The 27,566-nt window shown below is 45.2% G+C and overlaps 1 protein-coding gene across 2 annotated transcripts in view; it reads left to right on the forward strand.

The window, feature by feature from the left end:
* The first annotated feature begins 945 nt into the window (after positions 1-945).
* RGS5 (regulator of G protein signaling 5) overlaps positions 946-27,566 on the forward strand; it is a 51,425-nt gene continuing 24,804 nt past the window's right edge. The window contains exon 1 of one of the 2 annotated variants that reach the window (XM_049634601.1): positions 946-1,120. In XM_049634601.1, coding sequence (XP_049490558.1) covers positions 1,077-1,120 — 44 coding nt within the window. In that variant the 5' untranslated portion in view covers positions 946-1,076. The remainder of the gene's footprint in view (positions 1,121-27,566) is intronic. The other variant, XM_049634600.1, reaches the window with a different exon arrangement.

The raw sequence follows: 27,566 nt of genomic DNA on the forward strand, positions 1-27,566 counted from the left end.
AGCCAACAACGGGCCTTGACCAACAGTGTAAAACAAATGATTTCAGACAACAGGGAACACTGTGAGAATCATCTTGAGCTCTAAATGTAGAGCTTTTCTTCCAGATGCTAATGGTGCTGTTTATTTTTAGCTTGGACGCCTGCCCACCCCTCAGGGCATTGTGTTCATTTATCAACCCCCTGGGTCCTGACAGGACGAAACACAAGTAAGGTAACTTTTGGTGGAAATAATCCTGGAGTGAAAGGAGGCAGGGAAAGGTTGAAGGGCAAGGGAAGGCAGCCGGGCTCGGGACAGGTAGTGGGGGCTGGGTCCACGGAATTACCTGAAGACGTTATCAAAGTAAAGAACAATCAGAAGACCAACTACAGAATCAGGGGGACTTGGGGGTAACAGCTGGCGGATAGAACGGCGTGGGGTGTTTTATCTCTTATGTCACTAAGCTCGAGGCTCATTTTCTCCCCCACATCTTGTCTGGCTGCCCTTGAGAGCTTGCACATTTTGGCCGTTCCTCCATGGCTCGCTTACGTTGCATTGATGTGATGTTTTGGGGTCTCGAGAGCAGGGGGGTGCCTTTCTTTGAACCCCTAGCATCCCGCTAAGCGCCTGGCAGCCTGACACACGGAGATACTCAGGACGCGTCCCCTGGGCTTTTCGAAGTCTCGCCTTCTGCACCGTGACTCGGAGTTGGGCGAACTGCTCTCCAGGGCCCTTGCAGTCCGAACAGGCTATGATTTGGGCAGATCTGGGGTGGCCCCTGGCACTCTGCTCCGCGGTGGGCTCACATTCACGACGTGTTAAAACCTGAATGACCAGTGCACCGGGGAGGCCCCTGCTGGAGCAGCCGGAGGCTAATGCTGCAGAGACGGGATTCCAGCCTCCTCCTCCAACGGCTGTGCCCCAGCCAGCGATTTCCTCTGAGGTCTGGATTGGTCCAGGGAGCAGCAGAGGGCTGGCAAAGAGCCTCTATATATTCCTCGGAGGGAAAGGCAGTCCCAGACAGTTAAGGAGTTCTCAAAGACTCGCTCTGCTGTGCAGAATCGCGTGTTCAAAACCGAGACGCTGAGCCGCTTGCCACAATGTGCAAAGGACTCGCGGCTTTGCCCCATTCGTGCCTGGAAAGGTGAGAACCAAGTTATTTTGGCTTAAGAGATGGAGATACGGAGAATCTTTGCGCAGGGGTGGATATCCAGAGGCGATAGAGAGTTGTTGTTTGTGCAGAAACAGGTGTGGGATTACAGATTTGGGCTCGCCTGCTCTCTGCTAACAGCACAGAGGCTTGTAAGATCTGAGCAATAGGAGACAGATAGAGGCACCATGGGGTATTTCGTGCATCATTTAAGATCTCGAACTTCATTTCCTCCAAGGAGATGCCTCGTCCATAGGGTGCTTGCTCAGAGTCAGAAGTGTATGGTTAAGAGCAAGAAATACAATATCGAATCGCCTGTGTTTGAATCCCGGTCCTACTGTTTTGTGGGGTCGGGCAGTTTATTTACTCTCCGTATCTCAGCTTCCTTCTCTGAAATGGAGATGCCAGTAACCTACCTCGGGGGCTGCTTATGAGGATTGAATGAGTTACTGTATATTAAACCCTCAGCCCACTCCCTGGCACCTAGGAGAACTGTGTAAATGTTAACCTTCATTGATTAATGTGCGTGGACTGAGAGAGAGGCAGGTTTGCCAGGAGGAAGAGGGGATTTCTCATTGTGCTGTGTATCTTGATCCCACTGGATAAAATTAGCCGGAATCCTGGCGAGAAGAAGGCGGTTGGGACACAGAGGTTATTTATTAGCTAGCCTTCCTTTTTAGATAAATGGGAAAATACCTTTGAGGTTCTCTGGTTATCCTTAAGGTAGACAATATTCTGGAGGGAACCCTAAGCATCTGGGCCAAGTAAATAGAAGAAAACAAATATCGGACTTGTTAGAAAAGTTAACCCAACAACCCTACCTGACGCACAGAAGTAGGGATATGTATTTTCCTCTTATTTCTTAAGCATGGATTTGATCACATTTGGTGCGAGGCTTCATTATTTAAAGGAAATAAAGTGATCTGTGTGCAACTTAACTCCATCTCTAAAGGCTCTGGCAGTGTTTGCCTAAGAAGGTTGTGTTCCATGGGCTATTTATGATTTCTCTCGTCTCTTACAAGGTCAGGTCTGACCCCTATTACTGTTTTATATCTGATTCATGATCAACCTTAATATTGAATCCCTTTTTGTATCTTTGAGTGCACAGTGACATCCTATGCTCCAGGATATAACTAATGTGCACGTGGGATACTTGAGGGTGGCCAAGGAGCAAGCATGTTTTCCTGGATTGCCTGAACCTTTTCATTCACTGGCATGTGGTAGAATCTTCGAATTGTGTCCTACTCATTCTTGTTTTTTGTGGTCCATTTCCATTGCAAATAGAGTCTGATTTCCAAGGACAATGCTGAGAGGAGTTTTTAGAGGAATGGGATTGTGCAACTGTTAGCACACGTTCGTGGAAAGAGTCTGAGACTATTGGGGCACCTGGGTGGCTCAGTCGGTTAAGTGTCCGACTTCAGCTCAGGTCACGATCTTGCGGTCCATGGGTTCGAGCCCCGCGTCGGGCTCTGCGCTGACAGCTCAGAGCCTGGAGCCTGTTTCCGATTCTGTGTGTATCTCTCTCTCTCTGACCCTCCCCTGTCTCTCTCTCTCTCTCTCTCTCTCTCAAAAAAAAAAAAATGTCCAAAAAAAAAAAAAAAAAAAGAGAGAGAGAGAGCCTGAGACTATCTATTCTAAGGGAAGCTTGTTGCTTGAATGAATGCATCCAAACCCATCATCTTTGCTCTCCTCTCTGTCTCTCACCTCCTTCTTCACCGGATGCCCACCCCCCCCCCCCCCTTCTCCCCACATTACAAGAGGAATGTGGGTAGGTCTCAATGCTTAGATAAAGATATCTGAAGACTCATACATAAGAAATTAGGACAACATACATGCATACAAGACTAATCTGTTTATAACACAAAGCTCTGCTGAAGAGTGAAATTGCACCTTTCAGTTGCTTTGGAAATAAAATTCAGTTTACCAAAACCAGATTAGCGTGTTGTGATTTATCCTGGCGGAAAGAGGACCGGTGAAGGAGTTAGGAGCAGATTCAGTCTTGTCATTATCTACATTTGCACCCATGAGCAAGTTCTTTCACTGCCCCGGGATTCTATCTTCTTATTGAATCAAGGAGACTTGGATTTGCCATTCTCTAACATCCTTTTCCATTCTAACATAGTTTCAATATGTTCAAAGCACAGTTGAATTCTGTGGCTAGCAAGAGATGCAATTAAAGGGAAATTTATCAAATTGATTTCTCTCTAAACATTTGGGAGCCGAAAAGACTCAATTAATGAAAAATCATCAAGAACCGAACCCTGTGCTGAAATCATGGCTGTGGCAGAAACAACCTGCTCATAAGAAAGCAAACTTTACTTCGTGTACCGGGAGATTTAATCCCAGAACATATTTCTTTTTTCAACATGGAGGGAAGCATTAAACCAGAGTCAACTTTTACATAATGATAGAAGCTATTCTTTCTTTCTTTAGATCTTTAAGATCACTGCTTATTAAAACTCAAAGTTGACCTCACGTATTTTTATATATTTAACGAGACCAGTGGGGCGCCTGGGTGGCTCAGTAGGTTAAGCGTCCGACTTCGGCTCAGGTCATGATCTCACAGCTCGTGAGTTTGAGCCCCGCATCAGGCTCCATGCTGGCCATGCACACGTTGTTTCTGTCTCTCCCTCCCCGTCCCCTGCTCCCACTCTCTTTCTCTGTCAAAATAAATAAACTTAAAAAAAATTAAAAAAATAAATATGGCTCTTTGGAAGAAGACAAAAATATTCTAAAATGAAAAGTGTTATGATGATTCCCAAAAAGTTGTTAGTGTAATATAAGCAGCCGGTGTGATTATTATAATCGTTCTCCCTCGTTCTCCCTCAGTGCTGACTAGTCCTGTCACCACGTTCACGGTTCACACCAACCCAAGAGGGGAGGAAACAAATAATGAAGACTTGGCTTCTGACAGAGAGTTTTCCCTGGGATATTAATGAAGTGTCATGAACTCCTTACCTCTGCCAGCGTCTGCTGTAGATCTGATTTCTTTTTTTTTTTCTTTTTGTCTTTTTTTAATGTTTATATTTGAGAGAGAGACAGAGAGACTGAGAGACTGAGTGCAGGCAGGGGAGGGGCAGAGAGAGAGAGGGAGACACAGAATCCAAAGCAGGCACTAGGCTCCGAGCCATCAGCACAGAGGCCGATGCGGGGCTCAAACTCACGAAACGGGAGATCATGACCCGAGCTGAAGTCAGACGCTTGACCAACTGAGCCACCTGGGCGCCCCTGATTTCTGTTTAAGGTGGTGAAAATATTTTCAATCCACAGTTCACAGGGAAGCTTCTGGTCATCTCCAGTTTGTGGGAATTTCAGGAGCTGTGCAGGGTTAATAACAAAGGTGATATTTTGGTACTTTTTGTTTATATTTATTTTTACTACACATTCCACTTTTTCCTCCTCTTTGATTTATATGGGTCTAGGTGTGGATAATTTAGAATAGAAAGGCATCTAATAAGCAGGGCCATTAATCAACTAATCTTTTAAGGTTGTTAAGCCATGTGGAAACACCTTGCTGAGTGGGCCAAGGCTCCTGGGTCTGCAGGATTAAGTAAACCCAGCTTTTTCAAAGGCATAAATACACCCTTGGGCCAACGGTGGAAAGAACACTGTAGCAGTGAAATTGAACAAGGCATAGCTCAGTCAGAACCAGTAAGAGATCACCAAAGAAGCCTACAGAGATAGGAGTGGAGCCTCCAGTTAACGTTAGGATCATGCTTTCTGCAAATAAGTATGAATTTGAACCCTGTTGTAGCTCATCGTCTTGTGATATAATCGCCAATATCAATCGCCAATTGAAACACTATAATGTTAAGGAAGTAAATGAACTAAATTGTTCATAAATTTCAATAAACTAAATAGTTCAATAAAGTTGAGGGGTGAGGAATCACTAAGAATAACTGTTTTGGTTCTTATTGATGCCACAGTATTGATCAGTTCTCAGGATTGCCTTTCAAACCTCCATACTTGCCTTAGGCGTAAGGACACAGGACCCAGACCCTGCTCTCAAGGAAACTGCAGCCCAGTTAGGGAAAGAAACAAGAAAGCGTATGGAAATTAGCTGAGATCTACTATGAAGGAGTAACTGCACGGAGTTTCCCTGACCACCAAAAGCTCTCTGAGCACCCCCCCCCCCCTCCCCCCCAACCCCACAACAGCTTTCGGTGGTCAGGGAAAATTTGCAGGAAGTTGCCAGAAATGATACTTAGGCCAGGCTCATGAACTGAGTCTCCGGAAGGAGTTAGCCAGGCCTATATGGGAAGAGCCCAGAGGAAGAAGGTGTTCCAAGGCCATCTGCGGAACCTACCTGGGCCAAGTCAAGGAGGGGAGAGGGCCCAGGGAGTGTGACTGCTGTTCGGACTCCTTTGTACTCTTGGTGTTATCCCCCTGAGACAAGCACAGAGGGAACTTTGAATTTCTAATCAGTTACCCTCCTGTGCAGCATGTCCTTTTTTACTGTCTCCTGGGGACCTGTCAATTTCCCATCCCCTCCTGTCTGTGAAGATTGAAGAGATCTGCTCAGAGGAAAGATATCCCCACCACTTTGCCTAAAGAGTTTATTTACTAAAAAAGACAATCTGCCCTTGGCATATAGTAGGTACTTAATAAATATTTTTGTCTAGAGAACGCATGAATAAATTTACAAGTGGAGACAGACTTGCTCCCAGGGTGGCCTGGTGTTTCCTCTTCTTCCAAAGGGATCGGGAAGAACAACAGTGATATTCGGGGGCTTCCAGGGGACAGAGTGTGCATGTTCCAAAACAAAGAGGGATTTCCAGGATGGCAGGGAGCGGGAGGGGAGGAGTAGGAGAGGGAGGAGGGTGGGGAGGAGACTCCCTCCAGCATTTCTGCAACTTCCATAGGAAAACTGTGTTAAAGAGGTGAGTGTTCTTGTTTCTAGTGAGGGTAGGTGCAGCTGTTGGTGAAGCTTCTAACATCCTATAACTTCAGCTCTTTCTCGAGCAGTTACTACGCCAGCTTTTCTGATGAAAAGCTTCCTTCCCTAAAGGAGGCACCTCTTCCTCGTCTTTCGGTCAGCCTGGCCTATGTTGAAACACCAGACATCAACTCAAAACACACTTGGATCCCAGAACCTTCAGTGTGGAAAGATCCTTGAAAGGTCATCTAATTTTTCCGGGGCACCTGGGTGGCTCGGCTGGTTAAGCATTCAACATCAGCTCAGGTCATGATCTCACAGTTTGTGGGTTCGAGCTCCGCGTTGGGCTCTGTGCTGACAGCTCGGAGCCTGGAGCCTGCTTCGGATTCTGCGTCTCCCTGTCTCTCTGCCCCTCTCCTGCTCGTGCTCTGTCTCTCTTTCTTAAAAGTAAACAAACATTAACAAATTTTTAAAAATTATCTAGTTTTTCCTTCTTTCGCAAACACCACCCACTGTTATGGGATAGCTGATATCTAGGGATGGGGTTAATGTTTCTGCGGCTCTCTGTTCATGGCTTTTGTCTGTCCTGCTGGCCAGAAAGCAAAGGAACTAAACTTTAATTAGTTCCGTCAGAATCAATCCTTAGTAACAGGAACCAGACTCTGGCTGGAGGCCAGAAGATAGCAGGTTCCTATCTCTTTCTTTAAAGTTCCAATCAGTTCGCAGATAACATTGAGCCTGCACTGTATTTTAAAGGCTGAGTCACCCAGAGGATAAAGACAGTGAAAGCCTGTTTTTGACTGCCTGAGATTACACATTTTAGGAATGCTGAAAAAAAAACCAGAGTCAAGTAAACCCAGAGAAGGACACAAGCTCACAGTCTGTTCCCTGCCTCCTCATTAGTGGTGAGGTGGAGTAAAATGAACACCGCGCTCGTAACTCTACCTCTGTTATTTCCTAGCTGTGTGAACCCGAGAAAGTCGCTAAACCTCTCCGAGCTTCATTTCCTCATCTGTAAATGAGGATACTTTCCTTGTTGGGGAAAGATGCTATAACCCCTATGAAAGACGTCATTGCCTTCCATCCTTCTTTCCCTCTTCGTGGGTGATCAGGAGTTAAGTCTCAATTATGGGCCAAGGCTTTTGACAAAACTTACTGACTTTCATCCTTCCTCATCATAATCTCACCTCTTTTTTGTTTTAATAGTAAAGACAAATTTGTCAGCTAGTACGGTATTTTTACCATTTCATCTACAATTCCTTCAGCAGGTGTCTCCTTTAAGAACAGACCGAGTCTCCACAGAACATTAAAAGACATTAAAAACCAGGACCATACTTAAACATGAACAACTCTTGAATATTTGTAAATATCCAGGAAGCATCCAAATATCCTCAAGGGTCTTTTTGCAGTTGGGTTGTGTGAATCGGGATCAAACAAAGATCATACTTTTGTATCGCTATTACTGAATTATATTAGGTGGATAAGCACTAGCAATGGATCTAGTGTTCTTTCTACAATTAACCAGGCTCAGTTATGTAAAAGCACTTCTCACAGAAGCACCTAGAGACTGAGAGGCCAGCGCTTTTATCTGGTGGAGAGACATTAGCAATTGTTGGGGGAGCTGGTGGGGATTAATGTTTTATTTTTGAGAGAGAGAGCGAGAGCGCGAGCATGAGCAGGGGAGGGGCAGAGAGAAGGGAGGGACAGAGGATCCAAAATGGGATCCGCGCTAAAGGCAGTGAGCCCGATGTGGGGCTGGAACTCACAAACCATGAGATCGTGTCCTGAGCTGAAGTCCGACGTCAACCGACTGAGCCACCGAGGCGCCCCAGAAATCTTATTTTGAAGCGATCTGACAGAGCAGGTGTGGCGAGGTGGGGTGCACGGTTCACAAACAACGTTGACGTGAGGGGTTTGTGTCCGGCGCCCTTTCGCCCACCCTTTCTGTCCCTTCACGGACTGCAGAAACCTTGTCACAGAGCCTGCCGGGCTCAGATCACGTTAACTAAGTGCCTACTGCACGCAGCTCAACATGCCAAGACCTGGAAGCTAGATCCTTTTTCTACTCTTTTACTTGTCAGTTGCGGGGGGTGGGGGGCGGGGTGAGGAGCCCTCTCCCCCATGGTTTGCTCCAGTAGCTCACGTGCAGTTGCCCCAAGATGGAACAGATACCCCTAAATCTCCCCCCAGGCACGGATGACACATAAACCCCAGGCTCACACGTTGGGATGGATTGAGAGACCCTTACCTCACTCCTTAGTCATAGGAGTCATAGGAATAGGCTTCCTGTCTTTTACTTCTCTTTTTCTTGCAATTATTTGTGGAACACAAGAATTTTTAGATGCACGTGCAAAAGGCTCTACACCTCACGGAGAGGGTACTGGGTGGGGAATACAGGGGTCCTGAGCTGTAACCTTCACTTCTAATAAGTAGCAGAGGGGGAGTTATGAGTCAGGTGCCTCTTGGAATGGTGATGAGGCAATTAACATGACCCTCTTCCTTTCTTCCAGCTTTATCACTTTGTTGTGCTTAATTTGGACACCATGTATTTTGAGGAAAGAGTGTACTTTTATTCTAATTTTGCATCTCCTCCCAAGTCCTGCAGGAAGGCCAGGGAAGTAACTTCGGGATGTAGCTTGAAAGCAGCAATCAATTAAAATGTGCAGTTTTCTTCCACCCACTTTGGATCTCAATGGACTAAATTAAGAACCCCATATTTCTTAAAAATACGCGTGACACATCCAGAATAAACTTTCGGTTTGTGAAAAATCTGTATTTATGTGCAGTGGAATGTGATTCTTTTATTTTGGTGAATTCCATGAAAGGAAAAGATGGTTTCAGTCTCTTGTCAGATCCAGGGGTAATGTAGGTTCAAAGGTCATGGATTCTAACAGTCTGTGATTTCGGTACTAACCTAAGGAGTGTAAGCTCCCGGAGGGCAGGGAGGGGAATGTGATATGAAGTCACAGAGCCACCTGGCCTTGGGGGTGTGGTTCCGTCAATTGCTTTCACACAGTGCCATGTTTTTCTCCAGTCAGTGGAAAGAGTGGCCCTACCCATGTCCTTCCAAATGCCACCCAGAGTAAGACTCACCCTTCGCCTTAACAGTGAAATAGTTTCTATCCTTGAGGCTAGCACGAGAAGGGTTGAATCGGGATTTCTAGGCCTTTATATCTGTAACCAGTTCTCATCTACCAGCTGAGTAGATCCTGGAGTCCTCACAGTTCTTGGGGACTGCTTTGGACCCCAAGAATCCACGCCAGGCATACAGTGCACGATGGCTGCAATTTCTGCCTCCACGAGGACATACAGCTTGCCTCTACCCCAGGCATTAGAAATTGGGTCTTTCCTGGAAAATCTGAAGGTGCAGTCAGCCTAATCATAGGATGCCTGTGTCGTCAGCACAGCTGATGCACATGGGACTGGGTTTATTGGCTCTGACCAGAGGGCTCCTGGAAAGCTCGGACAGGCTGTTTCTTTGCAAAGCATTCTATCCAGTTCCCAGGTCAGGATAAAAGAACTTGGCCTGACATTCTTTTTTTTCTCCTTCAACAAGGAAATAGTGCAGGGTTGAAAGGATTCAGCCAAGCAGTCTCTAAATGCTTTGGGCAGTCAATATCTGATCATCCCAATGGCTCCCTGAATAGTAAAAGAGGCCAAGGCCATCGGTCTATATTCTACCCGCTCTTCTCTCTTCTATTGGACTGCTTCCCGGGACACTTCTCAAACAACACCTAGCCCGTCTGGACAGAATCTCACTCAGATCCTCAGACTCTGCCTTCCAGAAAGATGTTGGAACCACCACACTCAAATCAGATGAGGAGACGCAGCATGAAGTAAAATACTTGAAAAATGTAAAGTGCTCTCTCCTCTGTAAGTGCTTATTATTGGCAGCAAAGTGGAGCTGTTTTGGTCAAGCTGCTACTTTTTGACATCTTCTTGTGCAGAACATCTGTTTTGGGAGGAGGCCCTTGTCTGTGGGGATTCGGGAAGGTTGGAAAGGATCAAGATGTTCCACTAACAAAGTCATTTGTTGTGTTTGGCAACATATTTGAAGTGACAGTTAACAAGAGATACCTGAGTCAAGACTGTGGGACTGAATAACATATGCACTTTGGGACCAGGTCAACAGTGCAGGTCACACTGAAGACTTTCTCCAAAGAGCCCACCGTCTAAGACCTGGTGCTGGTGCTTTCGGAATGACAAGCTTCCAGAGGCTTAGACTTCGTTTCCCATCCCCCTAATCTAAAAACACGTATGTCAACTTGAACATGCACATTTATACATGTGTACCTGTGCGTGCGCGCGCACACACACACACACACACACCCCTCTGATATTTTGTACAACTTGGCAAAAAGACGGATTGTTTGTTGAAATCAGAGATCCACGCAGACAAATCGAAAGCAAAGCTGTTCGCCGAGATGGGTGTAGATTGATGGGGATTTTTTCCTTTTCCAGCAAACATGCCTCCTACCTTCATAGTTAGCGTTTACACTTCCTCCTTTAGCTGGCAGTAGTGAAGGGAAAACCTCTGTAAGTTGGGATTTTCTCCAAATTCTCAACCGAGGGTTCGAAAGCCTTTAGATTTTTTTTTTTTTAATTGCCCCCTAACTTTTATTTTCCAGATTCACTGAGAATAGCTTAACCTTTGCCTCCCTTCCTGAGCCACACAGGGCCCTTCGTAATTAAGCCAGAATGAGTCCCAAAGGCTGGAAGGGTAGGGAGGGAAGGAATCCGTGACTTTCGTCGGCCACTCATAGAACACGTTTTATTAAATGCATACTGGCTTAAGAGCAAGAAAAAGGCAAGAATAGCAGAGACAACGGATGGTTATGACCGTCTAGAAATGAGTGCCTTGTACAATCTTCATTGCTCAGATGCACGCAGTAAAGCCAAGTGCCCAGAATTGATGAATTCTGCTCCTTGAGGGGAATGTGGTATGTTTTTCTCTCTCCTCTATTACCACCAACTCAGAATCAGAGACTGAGAATAGGAGCAGAGTCACAGACAAACCCCTTCTTTTATAGATGAGAAGACAGGTCCAGACCTTTTGACGACCTGTCCAAGGTCACAGAGCTGGTTGGAGTGGGAGCGAATTCAAGGTCTGCAGCTTGACTTTTCACCTTTGTTTTATCTGATGGACTTTAATTTATGAGTTTTGTACGCCTCCACTTTTAAAATACTTCTTCTTCCCTAGACACCATCCTTCAAAAGATTTTGGCTACCAAATAAACTGTCGTCTTTAAGAAAAAAAAAAAAACGTGTCTCCCCATTTCAACTTGCCAGTTGCATAGAGCTGCCAGCGAGAATGACCGAACAGGACAAGTCAGGCTTATCACATAGTGATTAAGGGCCCAGGGCCTGTAAGGAGATTGAGTTTGACTCCTACCATTGTCGTTGATCGGGTGATTTTGGACAAGCTTCTCTGTAACTCAGTTTTCTCATCTGTAAGGTGGCGATAATATCGATACTTCCTTCACGGGGTTGTTATAAGCGCTAGGCAAGGTTATGCATTAGATGCGTTGAGTCAGACCATTTAATTAGTGGACGTACACGTGCTTTGTCTTAGTGTGCGATTTTTCTTAGTCACCTTCACGTTGGGAAAGCTTTGCCGCCAAGTATCAGGATGGGGCTACAACAGAGAACCGCGAAGCATCCAAAGTTAAATGAGACAACTCCCCGTGCCAGTTCCCCTTCTCCGTCTGTGCCTCTTTCGTTGCATTGCAGAATGTTCTGGCATCTTCAGTGAACATTTCTCAGGCCATATCTCAAGGGTTTAACTAGATACTCGACCATTTAGAAGACACTGTCCTTCCCATCTACTTTCTGTGGCATGGCCCTAGCCCCTCTCTGGCCCTGCTTCCTCGGGTCTTTTGTCCCTTGTTGTGTTTTGTATCTGACGGTCTCCTATCAGCCGTGACTTGCATTTGCGATACCTGAAATGACAGGTGCATTTGTCTAAGATCCCTTGTGCCTTCTGTCTAGAGGAGGGTGCTCAGCCCAGGGGCGCCCGCTTTGCCTCTCGCTGGTGACCATCTGCTCGGTTCCTGGACCTTGTGTCTATCCTGATCCCAGATCTCTAACTTAGTCACTCCCATCCAGTCCCAGCAACCACACAATGTGGGGCATCCCATTCTTCGGTTCCCGGTGTGTGGGCACCACAAGGCAGACTGCGTGGCTCCCTGAAGGAAAATGAAGGAGCGCCATAAGCACGCTGGAGAGAAGTTTCCAGCATCGCGACCCCGCAACGCACCCTATACGCTTCGAAAGCTTCTTTGGAATTTTTGGAAAACGTCTTAGAAAGGTGAGGACGTCTGTAGTAAACTTGGGGAAGGATCCCTGGGGAGCTGGAGGAAGCACAGGAAGTGAGTACCTGTTTGGGGACGCAAAGCAATACTGTCACAGGGTCTGTCACAGACCCCCTATCACAGACCCCCTATCACACAGGGTCACAGCCAAATCATCCACCTCCGCCCCCCGCAACCATCAACCCCTTGGGGAGACTTTCTCTGTTTCTCCCTCAGGGGGAAGGTAGCCCTCCAGCCTCTGAGCTCTCACGGAACTTTCGCATCTTCCTTGTGGCTCATGCCAATTTTTCCCCCACTTTTGGGAATTTAACAGCACCTACTTTAATTCTTAACCCTGGAAGGGAGGTGTTATCAACATCACTGTTTTACCAATGAAGAGGCATGGTAATTTAGGTGTCGGGCCCAAGGGCAGACAATACACTCTGCGTGCGTGAGTCCCAACGTGCTAATTTCACATCTAGAGCTTATGCCAGCTTATCACAGCCGCATCCTATAGACACATCTGCTCCATCAGATGAAAGGTGAGGGACAATCTCTTAGCAAATGCGTGGAACATTCCCCTGTGCTCTAGTACAGTGCCCGACAGACTGGGGTTAACTCTATTAGAGTCTGAGAAGTGAATGAATATAGAAACGAACGTGGGAATCCATGAGCAGACCGTTCCTGAAAACAGAAATCTTGAGAAGATTAAGGGGCTGTTAGCAGGATGTTGGCGGCAGGAGAGAAGAAATGGCGTGAAATCAAATTCTGGGCCTCAGACAAAGAAATAGTCCTGTTCCTCACAGTTATGTTATTATTTTGCTCAACAAGCCCTCCTAATAATTTGCCAAAGATGAATGTTAGCCAACTGGTTTTGATTATTTGAGGTAATGCATTTGGATCCAATACATAAATTCATGGGGAGAAGACACGTTCCATTGTGGGAACCATAATTTTATTAAGTGATGTGACACATGTTACTGTTGAGTAAGGTCTCAATAAATAGAATTTCACTCTGTTTCCTTTCTTCCTTCTTCAATATTCTTTATGACTCATCTTATGTCCTTCTTTTGTAATATATAAAACAAGTTAAATAAGGCAGGGGCCATGGGCAACTAGAAACTTTCAGTCTGTAAAGTCCCTTAAATTATAAAAGTTTAAAGCAGAATGGCACGGAGATGTTCGAAGGCTACAGCTCACACTAGTGTTCAGAGAAGCTCTCGTGGGAAGGTCGTTGGCCCCTCTACTTGGGGAATTAAAATAAACCATAAATTTCTGTCGTCCTCAACTTGAAGACAATGTTCCCACTCCTTATTATCTGGCTTCCCAACTGAATTACCAAAAGTCCAGAAATCCTGCCAACAATATTTCGAATAAGGCAGGGAATTGAAGGTCAAAGGGAAATAATCTGCTTCTATCTTGTCTGTCTCGTCCCCCCACGGCCTCTTTCATCACCCCCAATAACCTGCTCCGCATGATGGATGTGTCAGGCACAGGCCATGAAAGCATGGGAAATGTCTCAATTTCCACGGGAACCCTTGGTACGGATATAGCCAGTGCTTGGGAAAAACAATATATTTTTTTTGATGCTTATTTATTTTTGAGAGACAGAGAGAGACACAGACTGTGAGCAGGGGAGGGGCAGAGAGAGAGAGAGGGAGACACAGAATCCAAAGCAGGCCCCGGGCTCTGAGCCATCAGCACAGAGCCCGGTGCAGGGCTCGAACCCACGAACCGTGAGATCATGACCTGAGCTGAAGTCGGACGCTTAACCGACTGAGCCACCCAGGCGCCCCTCTTCCATTTTTAAATAGCACAAGGGAGGTGATATTGCCACGTAGCTCGGAGCCTCACCAGGCAGCAGCAGACGTCTCTGGATTGGCTTTCCTTGTTACCCCATAGAAGTGTCCTCTGGCTGTGTGCCTTTGCTGTACCCTCAGAATTAGCTGCACTATTCCAAGGTAGAAGCCTTCTGAAAGGGGCTTATCTGGCATGTTAGTCACCCAGATCTTTGTTGAACATATTTTATTTTATTCTGTTCCATTCCATTCCATTCATCCATTCAATAAACATTTAGTAACATGTGCAAGATGCTGTGATAGAGATAGGAGGGCAAATATAATTAGGCGGCAATAAGAATAGGTAACACTTACAGAATATTTGCTACGCTCCAAGTGCTATTCTAAACATTTCAACGCATTAATTTATTTAGCTTCATATCATAGATATGAGATTGAGGCTATATTATCACCATTTTACATAGAAAAATGGAGGCTCAGAAATTAAGCAACTTGCCCAAAGTCAAGTTGCTTGCTGAGAAAGAGTTGGAACATAAACCCAAGCAACGTGGGCTTGTGCACTTAGGAGGTAAAGCAACTTTAAAGTACTTAGTTGATTTCAAGGTGCTCTGGGAGACTAAGGATGCAAGATTCGGTACTCACCCGCAAGAAACCGGCTATCTCGCCGGAAGTACATACATATGGAGCTGAGATGTACATTCGTGAGGGACTAGAGTAATTGAGTGAAAATGGGCCGCCTGCAACTTTGCAGAAAACAATGTGTTCTGGGGTGCCTGGGTGGCTCAGGTCAAGATCTCATGGTTTGGGAGTTCGAGCCCCGTATCTGGCTCTGTGCTGACAGCTCGGAGCCTGGAACTTGCTTCAGATTCTGTGTCTCCCTCTCTCTCTGCCCCTTCCCCCCTCTCTCTCTCTCTCTCTCTCTCTTTCTCTCAAAAATAAATAAAACATTTAAAAAATTTAAAAAACAAAACAAAACTACAATGTGTTCTATCCCTTGCTCCAGAACTTCTTAGAGATCTTGGGATAAGATCTCGTGAGATCTTATAAAAAACCTTTTAATTTCCATAAGCCTTGGTGTTTTGTGTTTTCTTTTAAAATAAGAGGAGGGTGGGGTGCCTGGGTGGCTTAGTTAAGCAACCAACTCTTGATTTCGACTCGGGTCACGATCTGCTGGTTCATGAAGTCGAGCCCCACATCGAACTCTGCACTGACCGCTCACAGGCCGCTTTGCTCTCTCTCTCTCTCTCTCTCTCTCTCTGTCTTTCTCTGCCCCTCCCACCCTCTCTTAAAATAAATAAACAAACAAAAAAGTAAGGGGAGGGTAAATTAAAAGCCCTCTAAGGCCCCTTAACTATGTCTCAATTTTGTGACTTGTTACCAGAGAAGGCAGAAAGCAGTGTAGGCTGGCGTAGTTACTCTTCAGGAAAGAAGTGAGATTCGTTTGGCTCTTCAAGTATTAGAACAGCTGTAAATTGCCATTTCGACAGTGGGAGAGCAAGACCATGTGCGTGGGAGATAACGGGGAGACCAGCAGGAATAAGATAGACATTTTTCTTCACTGGCATAGGAGTGTTAGCAAATCATCATCATGGTCACTGTCCTCATCCCTGCCATGTGCCGAGTGCGTGGTAAATTTGCCAGGCATTAATCCAAGTGCTTCATATGGAGTAACTCAGCTTATCATCATAAGAACCTTTTGAGGTAGGTGCCATTATTGTCTCCATTTTCCATCTTACAGATGAGAAAACAGAGGAGAAGTAAGGTTTAAAAACTTGCCAAAAGTCTCAGAGGTAGTTGGGTAAATCTGGATGGTTTGGCTCCAACATCCATGCCCCTAACCACCATGCTATTCTGTCTCCTGCCTTTTAGTTCTGGTATTAATTTGATTCTGTGGGTAAGAGCTCAACGTTCCACTTTGCTCTGCAAACTCTTGCAGTTATATAACCTGAGACGGGCTTTTACCACAGTTGGGAGGCGGACATCTTCTCTGCCAAGGGCAGAGAAGAGATTTAACACAATTCAACATGCTATTTGTCACTGTAATCATGGAATTGAGATCTGGAAAGTGTCTTCTGAGATCCTCTGGACAGAGCCAGGTGGTTATATATGACTTAAGTTATCCAAAACAACTGGTTGCTTTTCTTTTCTTGATGATTCTTTTTTTTTTTTTTTCAGCAATGGAAACTTTGCCACATATAGTTCACTATTCCTATGGTTTCATCACCATATGGTTACTGAGTTCTCCCGAACATCTACTGTTTTAATTTAAGCAATCCTGTGTTTGTGTGGGGGGTACTTTTTCACACTTACAGGTGACTGGTTTTGAACAATTTTAAAATGGATACATCATTATTTATATTTCTTATTTGAAGCTTCATAATGCTTTGGGTCCCTTGCTTGGGTCTGGATACCATTTTGGATAAGCTAGGAGCTCTGGTGCTAAGGGCAAGTCTCATGGGCACCTTATTTCTTTGCCCTTCTATGGTCCTACCAACCCCCCTGGAGTCCTGCGGTGTGGGCTGGACAAGGGTGGTGGTTTGATGAGTTGGAGAACACTGGACAACCGTCCTCTTACTTGCTTCAGGAATGCCCTCTTGTCCCTCTGTTTTTCGGTCTCTTCCTTTACCATTCATTAAAAGCAATTCTTTTCTTTGAGAAGAAGCCACCCTATTTCCCTGGTGAGTTTAGGGTCTTGGAAAACAAAGGCCAGAAATGGAGTACTGCCTTCAATTAATATCTGCTTTTGACCTTACAGAACAGCTTTGTCAGAGGTAAGAAAGCACAAATGCCTGAGTACCTCAAGCATTGTCTCAGAACTATGATTTAGGGAATACAGATTCTTAAAAGTAAGAGGAAAAACTCTATGGAGAGGAAAACACGAACTAACACCTCGGTAAATTAATATTTTGTGTAAATCACTGTTATTATCTTTAAGAGTTGCTACAGATCACTTGCTTTCTGCCTGTTTGCTGTGGGGAGGAGTGAGCTCTCGACCAGGTAGAACGCTTACACCTAGATTGTGTGATTATAAGGAAAGTCCGGTGACCTTGTGTGGTCTTCCACACTCATATGTATCAGGGATCTGGGGAGACAGAGTGTCTCTCCCCCATGTGACTGAGGAAGAAGATGCATCACCAGATAGGGCCGGACTCTATCAACCTGCCCACGTCCAGTCTGCTTTTGATCAGTAGGAAGCAAACAAGGATGCCACAAAGATAGAGCTTTCCACACCACCTGTAGGTGAGTCAGGCCCTCCCTTCTGTTTTTGGTCACTGCTAAGACCCTCCTGTCTTCCCCAGAGTAGGGCCACCAGAAATTGCTTCTGACTTTTCCTAATTCAGTTCGGTATCTTTGTTATCTCGCCAAGAAAGTCATGTTGAAGGTACCAAGAAAAGAGGCAAAGCTAAAATAAAATGAAAGCATTTATTTGGGGTCTCAGAATTGCAACTCAGAAGGTAAAGATTCGGGTAGCAACTCAGATTGTCATTTCCTCCCCCCCCCCCCCCCACCTTCTGCCAGGGAACAAAAGTGAGGGGTTTTTAAAGACAAAAGGGAAGGCAATGCTTGTATATGTTGTTTACAAAGAATTTCGATTGGTGTTGGTGGCAGGAAACAAATCTTGGCCAAATATAATTGGTTGCTAAGGCAATCACTAAGCAAAACCTCTTACTATAGCAAGTAGCAGGTGTTCAGGCTGAGTCCTTGGAATATTTGCAGCTAGTTCAAGGTTTATGATTTCATCCTGTGTGAACGTGCATAAGGCCCAATACTTTAATGGCGTCCACCGCTCCATTTTAAAAGCCCTGGACAGAAGTAACTCCTTTCCATTTCACCTTTCACGGCATGAAGTTCATTCATCCGACCAAGAGAAAATGCGCTTAATGTGATCAAATACTAATATCCCCAAAGTTAAAGGAAACTGCTACAAACCATAATACTAGGTGGTATAAGATGAAGTTTCCTAAGTAGAGGTAATGAAGGCCGTGGTGATGGTGGTGGTGACGATGATGGTAATGATCGTTACAGGAGGGTGAGAGAGACACTGGTCCTTGTCTCACGGAGTCCAAGAAGGAAGCTCGTGGACAACAGAGGGTGAGCCAAGTGAGAGAGTTTGTCGAGGGCAAGTACAAAGCTCTCGAGCATGAGAGGGATCCCGACTGGGTTGCCGCCAAAGATTTTTGTCTCTGACTTTTTATTCGGACCTTACCGGAAAGTCTGAGACTCCACTCACGGCGCTTAGCCCAGGCAGGTCTGGGATGTATCTATCCTTTTTTTCTCCCCAAACCCCTGCCAGCAGCTTCAGCCTCCCACTTGAAGGTGCAGCCTGCCTCCCCGAGGTCCCTTATCTATCCCTGCCTAATGTTAACCCTTTCCCTACTCAGGATGGTGGTGATGATGGTGATGGTGATGGTGATGGTGGTGATGATGGTGGTAGTGGTGAGGAGGAGAAGGACGACCACCACCACCATGTATTCCATGACATTTATGTTCCAGGCACTATGCTAACTTTCACATACATTATCTCATGCACTCTTCGCAGAAGGCTTTGCGTGGGCAGCACTAATGTTGTCCTTTTTTAACAGACGATGGAACCGAGGCCAGGAGATGTTACAGAACTTGTATAAGGTCACACAGAGAATAAGGGACTGTTGAAAACTAGCCTAAATCAATTTATTCATATCCAACTCTCAGGTTCGTTTTGGTAGCTAAACATAGCCATTAATGGTGAGCCATGGGTGACGGCCACCTGCTTCCCTACGACTTTGCTACCAGCTTAAGAAAACAAGACCACCATTCGTAACGTGAAACCCAAACGGGCCATACTTATTTGTGCGAATAAATATTAACGAGCTGGTGCAAAAAAGTTTCTATAACTTGTTCTCCAATCTCAGTAAAGTCCTCATTCTTTGTGCTCTGACCACAACTGGCGGGAAAGATTCAGCCAGACAATATCCTGAGGCCCTTGTGGGTGATATCAGGCAACAAGAAATCTCCAAATCAACTTGAACGCAAGACTATTTTAGGGATCAAGCTATGGGTGCTGTCTCTAAGGGTGAAGAGATCATTACATTTGTATAACCTTTCTATGAAATGGGTGCAGGCTCCCACAATGAGTCACTTGTCCAAATGACTTGAACGCCATTATTGTGCCCGGGAGAGCCAATTATCTACTGAACGAACCTGCATGTAAAAACTCATTGCTAACATATTCTGCTAACTGGCAAAGCAGCTGATGTTGATCTCAGGAAGGAGAGCTGAAACACTTACAGAGGTCACTTCTGCAGCGCGGTCTTGGTAAAAAGCTTGCTGACCGCCAGGATAATGTGAGTTCCTTATTGGGGCATGTAGCTGAGGCGAAAGCCTACACACACAATGTCACATCGTAGCAATTCCAACCAGCTGGTATTTTTAATTTCATTGTTTTGATTCCTTGTTTTGTGTTTGTCCTATTCAACTAAAATACAGACTCCATGAGAGGACCTTGTCTTTTTGTTTCACTGGGGATTTCAAAACCGGTAATAGTGTATGGGATAGGACAAGCATTTAATAATCTGTTGAATAAGTGAGCAAAAGGCGAATTCTACGGAGGCCTGTCTTTTCTATCTCAACTATGATCCTCGGAAATAAGGTCAGCTTATTTGAATAAGCACCCGCGTCGACTCCCTAGACTTTACTGTGCGTTGCCTGTGCGGGACCTGAAAGTAACAAGTCAGTCCGGGGTAGTTGAGGTAGGAGCTTGAACACAAGCAAGGCATGAACTGTCTGTAGTTCATATTGAAGTAGGTTAATTCAGGAAAATGGTAGATTCCAAACTGATACATTTTCTCTCTACTGGAATGACCCGGCACCGTGGATCTTGATTTTAAGAGGCCATGTTCCGAGCATCTTGGGGAGTTCAGAATTTTAGTTCCTGCACTGGCCTGATTTTCCACTGTCTTTCTTTCTATTCCGCTAAGGGTTTTCAAGGTCATTTACTAACCCCTGCCTCTCATGAGCCATCGATGAGTAACAAAGTCCATTCATCTCAAGCTCTTACAAGAGCCGCCAACAGGAAGGCTTTTCCAGCCAGATGAGGCTTTCCAGATGGGTCTTGCCTCGTGAACACACACCCTCCGGGCTCCCTTTTCTCTGTCAGCCTCGGCTTGGGTTCTGTCTGTGTGATTCCCACCTTGACCACGGGAGCTCAGGGGACCCCACTTCTTCCCCTGCATGTCAGATTAGCTGATGGCTCTGGAGGCAGTACTCTCAGGCTGTGGAGACTGGCTGCGAGCAAGTGTTTTCGAAACTGTTGTTTATCTTTTCTGGGTGTTTATGACACTTTCAGGAGCCAAGAAAACGCATGTCCTTTTTACTTCTGTGCCACCAAGCTCTGTGGTGTTTCTTCAGCTATCAGCAGCCTGGAACACTGCCTTCTGATCTTCCGATCATCTACAGGTCTGCCTCTCTAGAGGATTCTCCACTGATGCGCATCAATTTCCCACAGCCAGCAGGGGGCATCTACGACACAGATTTAAACTGAATTGACTTTACATTGGATTGTCCCTGAGAGGGGACGGTTTGGGGACACCTCTTTTGGAAATGTAAAATCCCTGTTCTATGCTTCCCCATCTTGGCTTTCCTCTTGACCGTTCCCAACATACGTCTGGAGTCTGGAATGAAAGCTGTGGTTACCACATGTCTTCCAACCGCAAGACTGGACTTTGCCTCCGGGCTACTTCTGTTTTTAAGTCCGGATAAATTACGGCCTCACAATAGATTCTGATCAGACCCTTAGGGGTTGTGGTTGCCTCCCCCGCCTCTTCTCCCAGGAGTGGGCCCTACCTGGCTTAAGAACTGACTGAGCATGCTTAGTTTGAGCCTTACTTGCCTTTCATCCTCTTGAACAGCTAGAAACGGAATTTCGTTCCTTTAGGGTCCTTGTGGTCATTCAGTGGCTTTTCACCTCTCCCCGTTAACCAAATTAAAAAACACCCGAGTCTTGGGCACCTGAGGTGGTTTAGTCGGCTAAGCGACCACCCCTGGATTTTGACTCAGGCCATGATCTCATGGTTTTGTGGGCTCGAGCCCCAGGTCAGGCTCTGTGTGCTGACCACACGGAGCCCGCTTAGGATTCTCCCTGTCTCTCTGCCCCGCCCCCACTCGCAGTCTCTCTTTCTCAAAATAAATAAATAAGCAAATTAAAAAAAATTCTAGTTTCAGGGACATATTCTACGCCACACCCTGGTATTTCACTTGCCCCACCCCAAAATTCAGTTTTACTCTAACTGAGCAATTCATGAATTCATTTACTGGGTCTTCAATTTACATAGCAGATTTTTTTTTTTTGAGCACCTATTTTTTTAAATTTTATTTTTAATTTTACTTTAATTTAATTTGTTTGAATTTTGTTTACTTTTGAGAGAGAGAGAGAGAGAGAGGGGGAGAGAGAGGGAGACCTGGAATCTGAAGCAGGCTCCAGGCTCTGAGCTGTCAGCACAGAGCCCAAAGAGGGGCTTGAACTTGGGAACCACGAGGTCGTGGCCAGAGCCAGAGTCTGACGCTTAACTGTCTGAGCCACCCAGGCACCTCTTTTTTGAGCACCTATTAAGTGCCAGGCCCTGAGCAATGACGTGCTGACATCGGAATCGTGAACAAAACAGATATTGACCCTGCTCTTGGAGACCTGTCACTCCAGGGGGAGACGGAGACAAGACCCAAAAAACATACAGAGATGCATGTGCAAATTGATAAGGGCCGAGAAGGAAAAATGCAGAAGGCTCTACAAATACAATAGGGGCAGCTGTTAAGAGTTTCGTCTCCCTTTGCACTGTCTTCGTGCTGTCACATGAGTACCCATTTGAGCTCCTTGACGTTAGGGCCTGTGTCCATTAACTGGTATATCCCAGGCACTGTGGTCAGTGACTAGAAAATTATCGACCATATAATTTACACATGTGCCCTACATTCACCTATCCCAAGTGTCTCCAAAGCAAAGAACCATCTCTGTAACCCACGAAACACCTCGCACAGGACTTTATATATAGTTGGCTATTCTATATCCTATATTCTACTTGAATATAATTGCATTTTTATGTCATTTTATTATTTTTGATTAAAAAGGTTTTTTTAATGTTTATTTTTGAGAGAGAAAGAGAGAGTGTGTGAGCGAGTAGGGGACGGGCAGAGAGAGAGGGAGACACAGAATCCGAAGCGGGCTCCAGGCTCCGAGCTGTCAGCACAGAGCCCGACGCGGGGCTTGAACTCATGAACTGCGAGATCATGACCTGAGCCAAAGCCGGTCGCTTCACTGACTAAGCCACCCTGGCACCCCTATAATTGTAGTTTTAAAAATTCAGCTATAGTTCTGTTTTGATTGATGCTTCTACTGTTTTTCATATATGTGCACCTTAAGGTAATATCTCTGACTCAATTCACCCAGAAGAAGGAAGGACCTAGGTGACCCAGGGCCTTTGGAAATTTGATTTCCTGGCCAGTATACCCACAGAAGGCACAGATTTAAAACCACAAACCCTACAACTATTCCAACCCTTTTCAGTTTGAAATTGCTAACGTGAGTCATCTACAGAAAGAATTACCTCCCTCTGAGCCTTTAATTAAAATCTCACCCAGGCATTTCCAACTGATTTTATTTCAAAACAAGGTTTTCTTTGTAAAACAAAACGGTGCCAAGACAGGGGTGAGATGGGAGGAGATAAAAACTGCTTCGTGTTCACCAGCATTAATGTAATGTAGCCAGGGCGGTCAAACCGAGCGGAGAATGAGTAGAAATCATAAATGTGTTAGAATGTCTTCTTCTCTAGATGGAGTTGTTTTTGACATTGAGTTAATGTCAGATACATTCAAGTTGATTTTTAAGAGGGGGAGTAAAATGATAGGGTTGAGCTTTTGTTTTGTTTGATTTTCCACTTGGTTTATGTTGATCACAGACGTGTGTGTAGCTATGGTGGGGAGGAAGAGGCAAGGGGGAATGTGTCCGGTCTGTTCCAGGAACTCCTGGGGAGAAAAACAAATGTAGTAACATTGTTTATCCTTGCAAAAAAACATAGAAGGTTTCAAATAGCTTCGACTGCAGCATCTGCCAACGGCTTCATCCTTAAACTCTTAGTGTTTTGTAAGACATGCAATCGTATTATTCATTCTCCATATTCCTGCAAACTCCTAATTAAACCAAATGGACTTCCTGACTTAAGGACTCTCTTTAACGTCTGATATTTGAACACACATTACGCCAAGAGTTGAAGCTATGGGAAGAAGTATTTCCCAAAGCCCTGCATTTCCTTTCTCCTTTACATCCCCAGGGCAAATATGAGGAAACGAGTAACCTGACGTTCTGGTATATGTTTATCAACTCTGAGGAAATGGAATGTAATTTTCTATAGGCAATGTTATAAATGGCCATTGATTTCTAGAACATCTGGTGAAAAGCTTATTTAAGCAGTGATGCAGATGAAATTGTACTAGGGTTCTGATTGATTCTGGTTTTTAAATTTGTTTTTTATTTTATTTCATCTTTACATTTGTTTATTTTTGAGAGAGAGAGAGAGAGAGAAACAGAGTGCAAGCGGGGGAAGGACAGAGAGAGAGGGAGACACAGAATTCAAAGCAGGCTCCTGGCTCTGAGCTGTCAGCACAGAGCCTGACTTGTGCTCGAACCCACGAACCATGAGATCATGACGTGGGCCGAAGTTGGATGCTCAACTGACTGAGCCACCCAGCTCCCCCCTCCCTGATTGATTCTGGTTTTAAAAGGCTTTTGTGGGACATCTTAAAAATTTGACCACCTTTATAAAAAACCATGTATTTTTATGGGAAAGTACATCCTGAAAGAGTTAACAAAAGAAAAACCCAAGACAGATTGAGTTTGTAAGATGGGATGCCACCTGTCTACACAGACACAGTCTTTGAAGCCACCTTTCAATCACATCACCTCTTTTTGTTTTCCTACCCAAACTGCGGCAGGCTGAGCGCCGTCCAGAGGCTCCTCTGCCATCCCTGTCTTCATCAGGAAGGGGAGGCAGAGCGAGCCGGCTTCGTCTAACCCGCCTGTCTGCTCTCCCTACTCACCCTTGACAGTCAGCAGCGCAGACCCACTTGGGCCTCCCTCCGAAGGACGGGCACACCCCCCTCGTTTTGCCTGGAAGGGCCCATCTTTGCTGCTCCCGCTTGGCCTCCTTGGAGAAGCCCCCCCTCGCCCCGACTTGCCCTTGTGGGCCAGAGATCTGCTGCCCTCTGGAGCCTCTCCTTGAAAAGCTGCTTGTGATCGCTTACAAGTTTGGGGCTTCAGTGGGCTAGAAGCACCTTGAAGGCAAGGACCAAACTCTGTAAGTGTGTGGCGAGCTGCTGACACAGTCAACATGACCAAGGAGGAAATTAACGGGGCGCCGGGTGGCTCAGTCGGTTAAGCGTCCGGCTCTTGACTTCGGCTCAGGTCATGATCTCCCAGTTCGTGGGCTCGAGCCCCGCGTCGGGCTCTGTGCTGACAGCCCAGAGCGTGGAGCCTGCTTCGGATTCTGTGTCTCCCCCTCTGTCTACCCCTCCCCAACTCATGCTCTGTGTCTGTCTCTCTCAAAAATAAATACACAATAAATTTTTTTTTGAAGGAGGAAATTAAAAAATGAAATTTAACAGAACTCCACTCCTTGTAACTTACCCCTTCGTGTCCAACCTCCTCTTTCGCCAGCAATCACATACAAATATCTCTCTTCCTTTTACGAAAAGCAATGGCTCAAATGGAGCAAAAGACACAGGGAGAGAAAAAAGAAACAGAAACAGAAAGGGGGAAAAAAAAAAAAAAACAACCCCCAAACTTCAAGAACCTTCCAAACAAAAAAACCAAGCATATGAGAAATGTTCTAAATGTTGGTGGGTGAACTACTGAGTCAAAGTTGAGACTGAAAACAGCTGCTTCATGCACCAGTTTACTCAAGGGTGGGGAGTCAGGGGATATGGGGCCAGAAGGAGAGCATATTATGGGTGAAGTTCTTCAAGAACTGGGTGGGATAGTATGACCTGACCCCCAAAATGGACCTGGTGTTTCTGGCACACCAGCCAGCAGAGGGTAGCCACAAACATAGCGTGCATCGCCCCTGCCCCTGCCTTCGTAATATTTTCTTTCTTTTCCAGATAAATATTAAATTGGTGATTCTTGTCTCCAGAGCTAGAATATGGCAGGTGGTGGGTGTAGTAATTCTTAGTAACTGGTGGGAATCTTTTTGGATGTTTTAATTTGGTACTTGAAGCTAGGGAACATGGATGAGCTTAGTTGGAAAAATAATTATGCAGTTAGAACTAACTTTGAAGAAGCAGTATTATATGCCAAACACTGTGCTAAGTGATTCACATGCATTAGCATATTTAATCATCACGAAAAAGAGGATGTACTATTTTACCGGTCCCATTTTCTGGGCAAAAAACCCAAAACATTGGTTAATTTAAGCAACGTGAAGAGCTTGGAATCGAAATGACACTTATTCTCATGGTTTATATAAGCTCCCCCCGTGGAACTTTCCGGTTTCAACCAAAGTGCTGTTCTGGGTGCTGGGCTGTGGGATCTGAGCTGGCTTCAGCCAGAGAAAGGGTCCTAGGGAAAGAATGGAAGCAGAAAGAAATGCAAAGGAAGGGACATTGAAGTGACTAAATCTAAATCACAGTTTCAAAATTGTATTTATGATACTAAAGGAAACTATGATATGATTCAACATTTATAGGTTTTTTTGGTAGGTTACAGATTTCCTTAATTTTTTCTATCTAATATCCGTGATTGTTAATCTCACACATTTTCTTTTTTTTTCCAAAACAAATTTAAGTTTATTTATTTATTTTGAGAGAGAGGAAGGAAGCACACACACCAGCATGAGCAGCAGAGGGAGAGGGAAAGATAGAATCCCAAGCAGGCTCTGTACCATCAGCACAGAGCCAGATGCAGGGCTCAAACTCACGAACCTCAAGGTCATGACCTGACCCGAAATCAAGAGTCGGTTGCTTAATCAACTGAGCCACCCAGGTGGCTCACACGTTTTCTTTACTTAAATTGTCTCATCACTGTCTCCACGTGAATGGATGAAGAAAGTTTATTTAGAGCAGCCAAAGCCCATCTGGCCACAAGATGAATCCCATCATAGCTCTTGAAGACTTAGGTTAGGACCAGCATTGACGGGGAGAGAAATGTTAGCAGATTTGTCGGGAACAAAGTCAAGATCTCTTCAGTTCACTCTGGGTAATGTTTTTGAGTGTTGACTGGGTGGCCGGGCAATAAGCTCCCACAGGACTGACAGGTATTCAGGACTCAGAGCTTACCTTCACCTTCCAGCTGGGAAAACAGACACATGAATCAATAACCATCATGCAATGTGATCAATCCTATCTTCAGAGCCTGTGCAAAGCACCAAGACAGCAGTGAAAGAACAGTTTTTTGGGTCTATCAATATACAACAGCTTGCCTTACGGATTAATGCTTACAATTTGCTGGTGCTCTTGGAGTTCACGCTCGCCATGATAATCGATAACTTAGAAGGTTAGTTTTGAAACTCGGCATGAAAACAGTTGCGCCCTATGGTCGTGGAATGCCCAGAATTCTGACTTCATCGACTCACTGAAATGTTGAGGATAGAAAGCAATGGTATGGTGCTGCTATGGTTGGCCCACTGGCAATTAATAGTCATCTACTGAAGGCTTACTGCATGTAAGATACTCCAGTAGCCATTATAGAACAATGGGCAAGTGGCTGGGGAGAAACCAAATCCATCTAAATAAAGAACACTTTATAGAGAATACATCTTCAGGCAGAATCATTTAATTATATAGCTCAAGATAGCTGAAGAAAACATCTAGGTTAACTCTGTCATTTTACAGATGAGGGAACTGAGGCCTGGTGGTAAAAAACGATAAGTTTTTCAAATATTCTACATCTAATTAATGACAGATCTGGGACCAGGGTCCTCGGAGGACAGATAGGCAATGCAGTGGGTAGCTCACCTGTGAACTCTAGAGCCAGACCATGTGGGCTCCTGTCCCATCTCCAGACTGGCTGGGTTACCTTAAGTTTTTAAACACTCTGACTTTCAGTGTCTTCATCTGTAAAAAGGAATAATACCATAGTATCTGTCTTATATAAAAATGAAAGGATGCATATAAACCAGTAATTAAGAATAAAATGAGGGGATGCCTGGGTGGCTCAGTTGGTTGAGCGTCAGGTGTTGATTTCGGCTCGGGTCATGATCTCACTGTCTCTTGGAGCCCCGTGTCAAGCTCCACACTAGGCATGGAGCTGCTTGAGATTCCCTCTCTCCCTCTTCCTCTGTCCCTCCCCTGCTTGAGCTCTCTCTCTCTCTCTCTCTCTCTTTCTCAAAATTAGATTATGCGTATTAACCAGGAACATAATAAGAGCTTGATAAATGTTAATTATTAGAACTCATGTGTCCCGGTTTCTACACCAGTATTCTTTCTGCCACAACAGTACAATGGGCTTTTGTTCG

This window comes from Panthera uncia, chromosome F1, assembly GCF_023721935.1.
Source record: "Panthera uncia isolate 11264 chromosome F1, Puncia_PCG_1.0, whole genome shotgun sequence".
In the NCBI taxonomy this organism is placed as follows: Eukaryota; Metazoa; Chordata; class Mammalia; order Carnivora; family Felidae; genus Panthera; species Panthera uncia.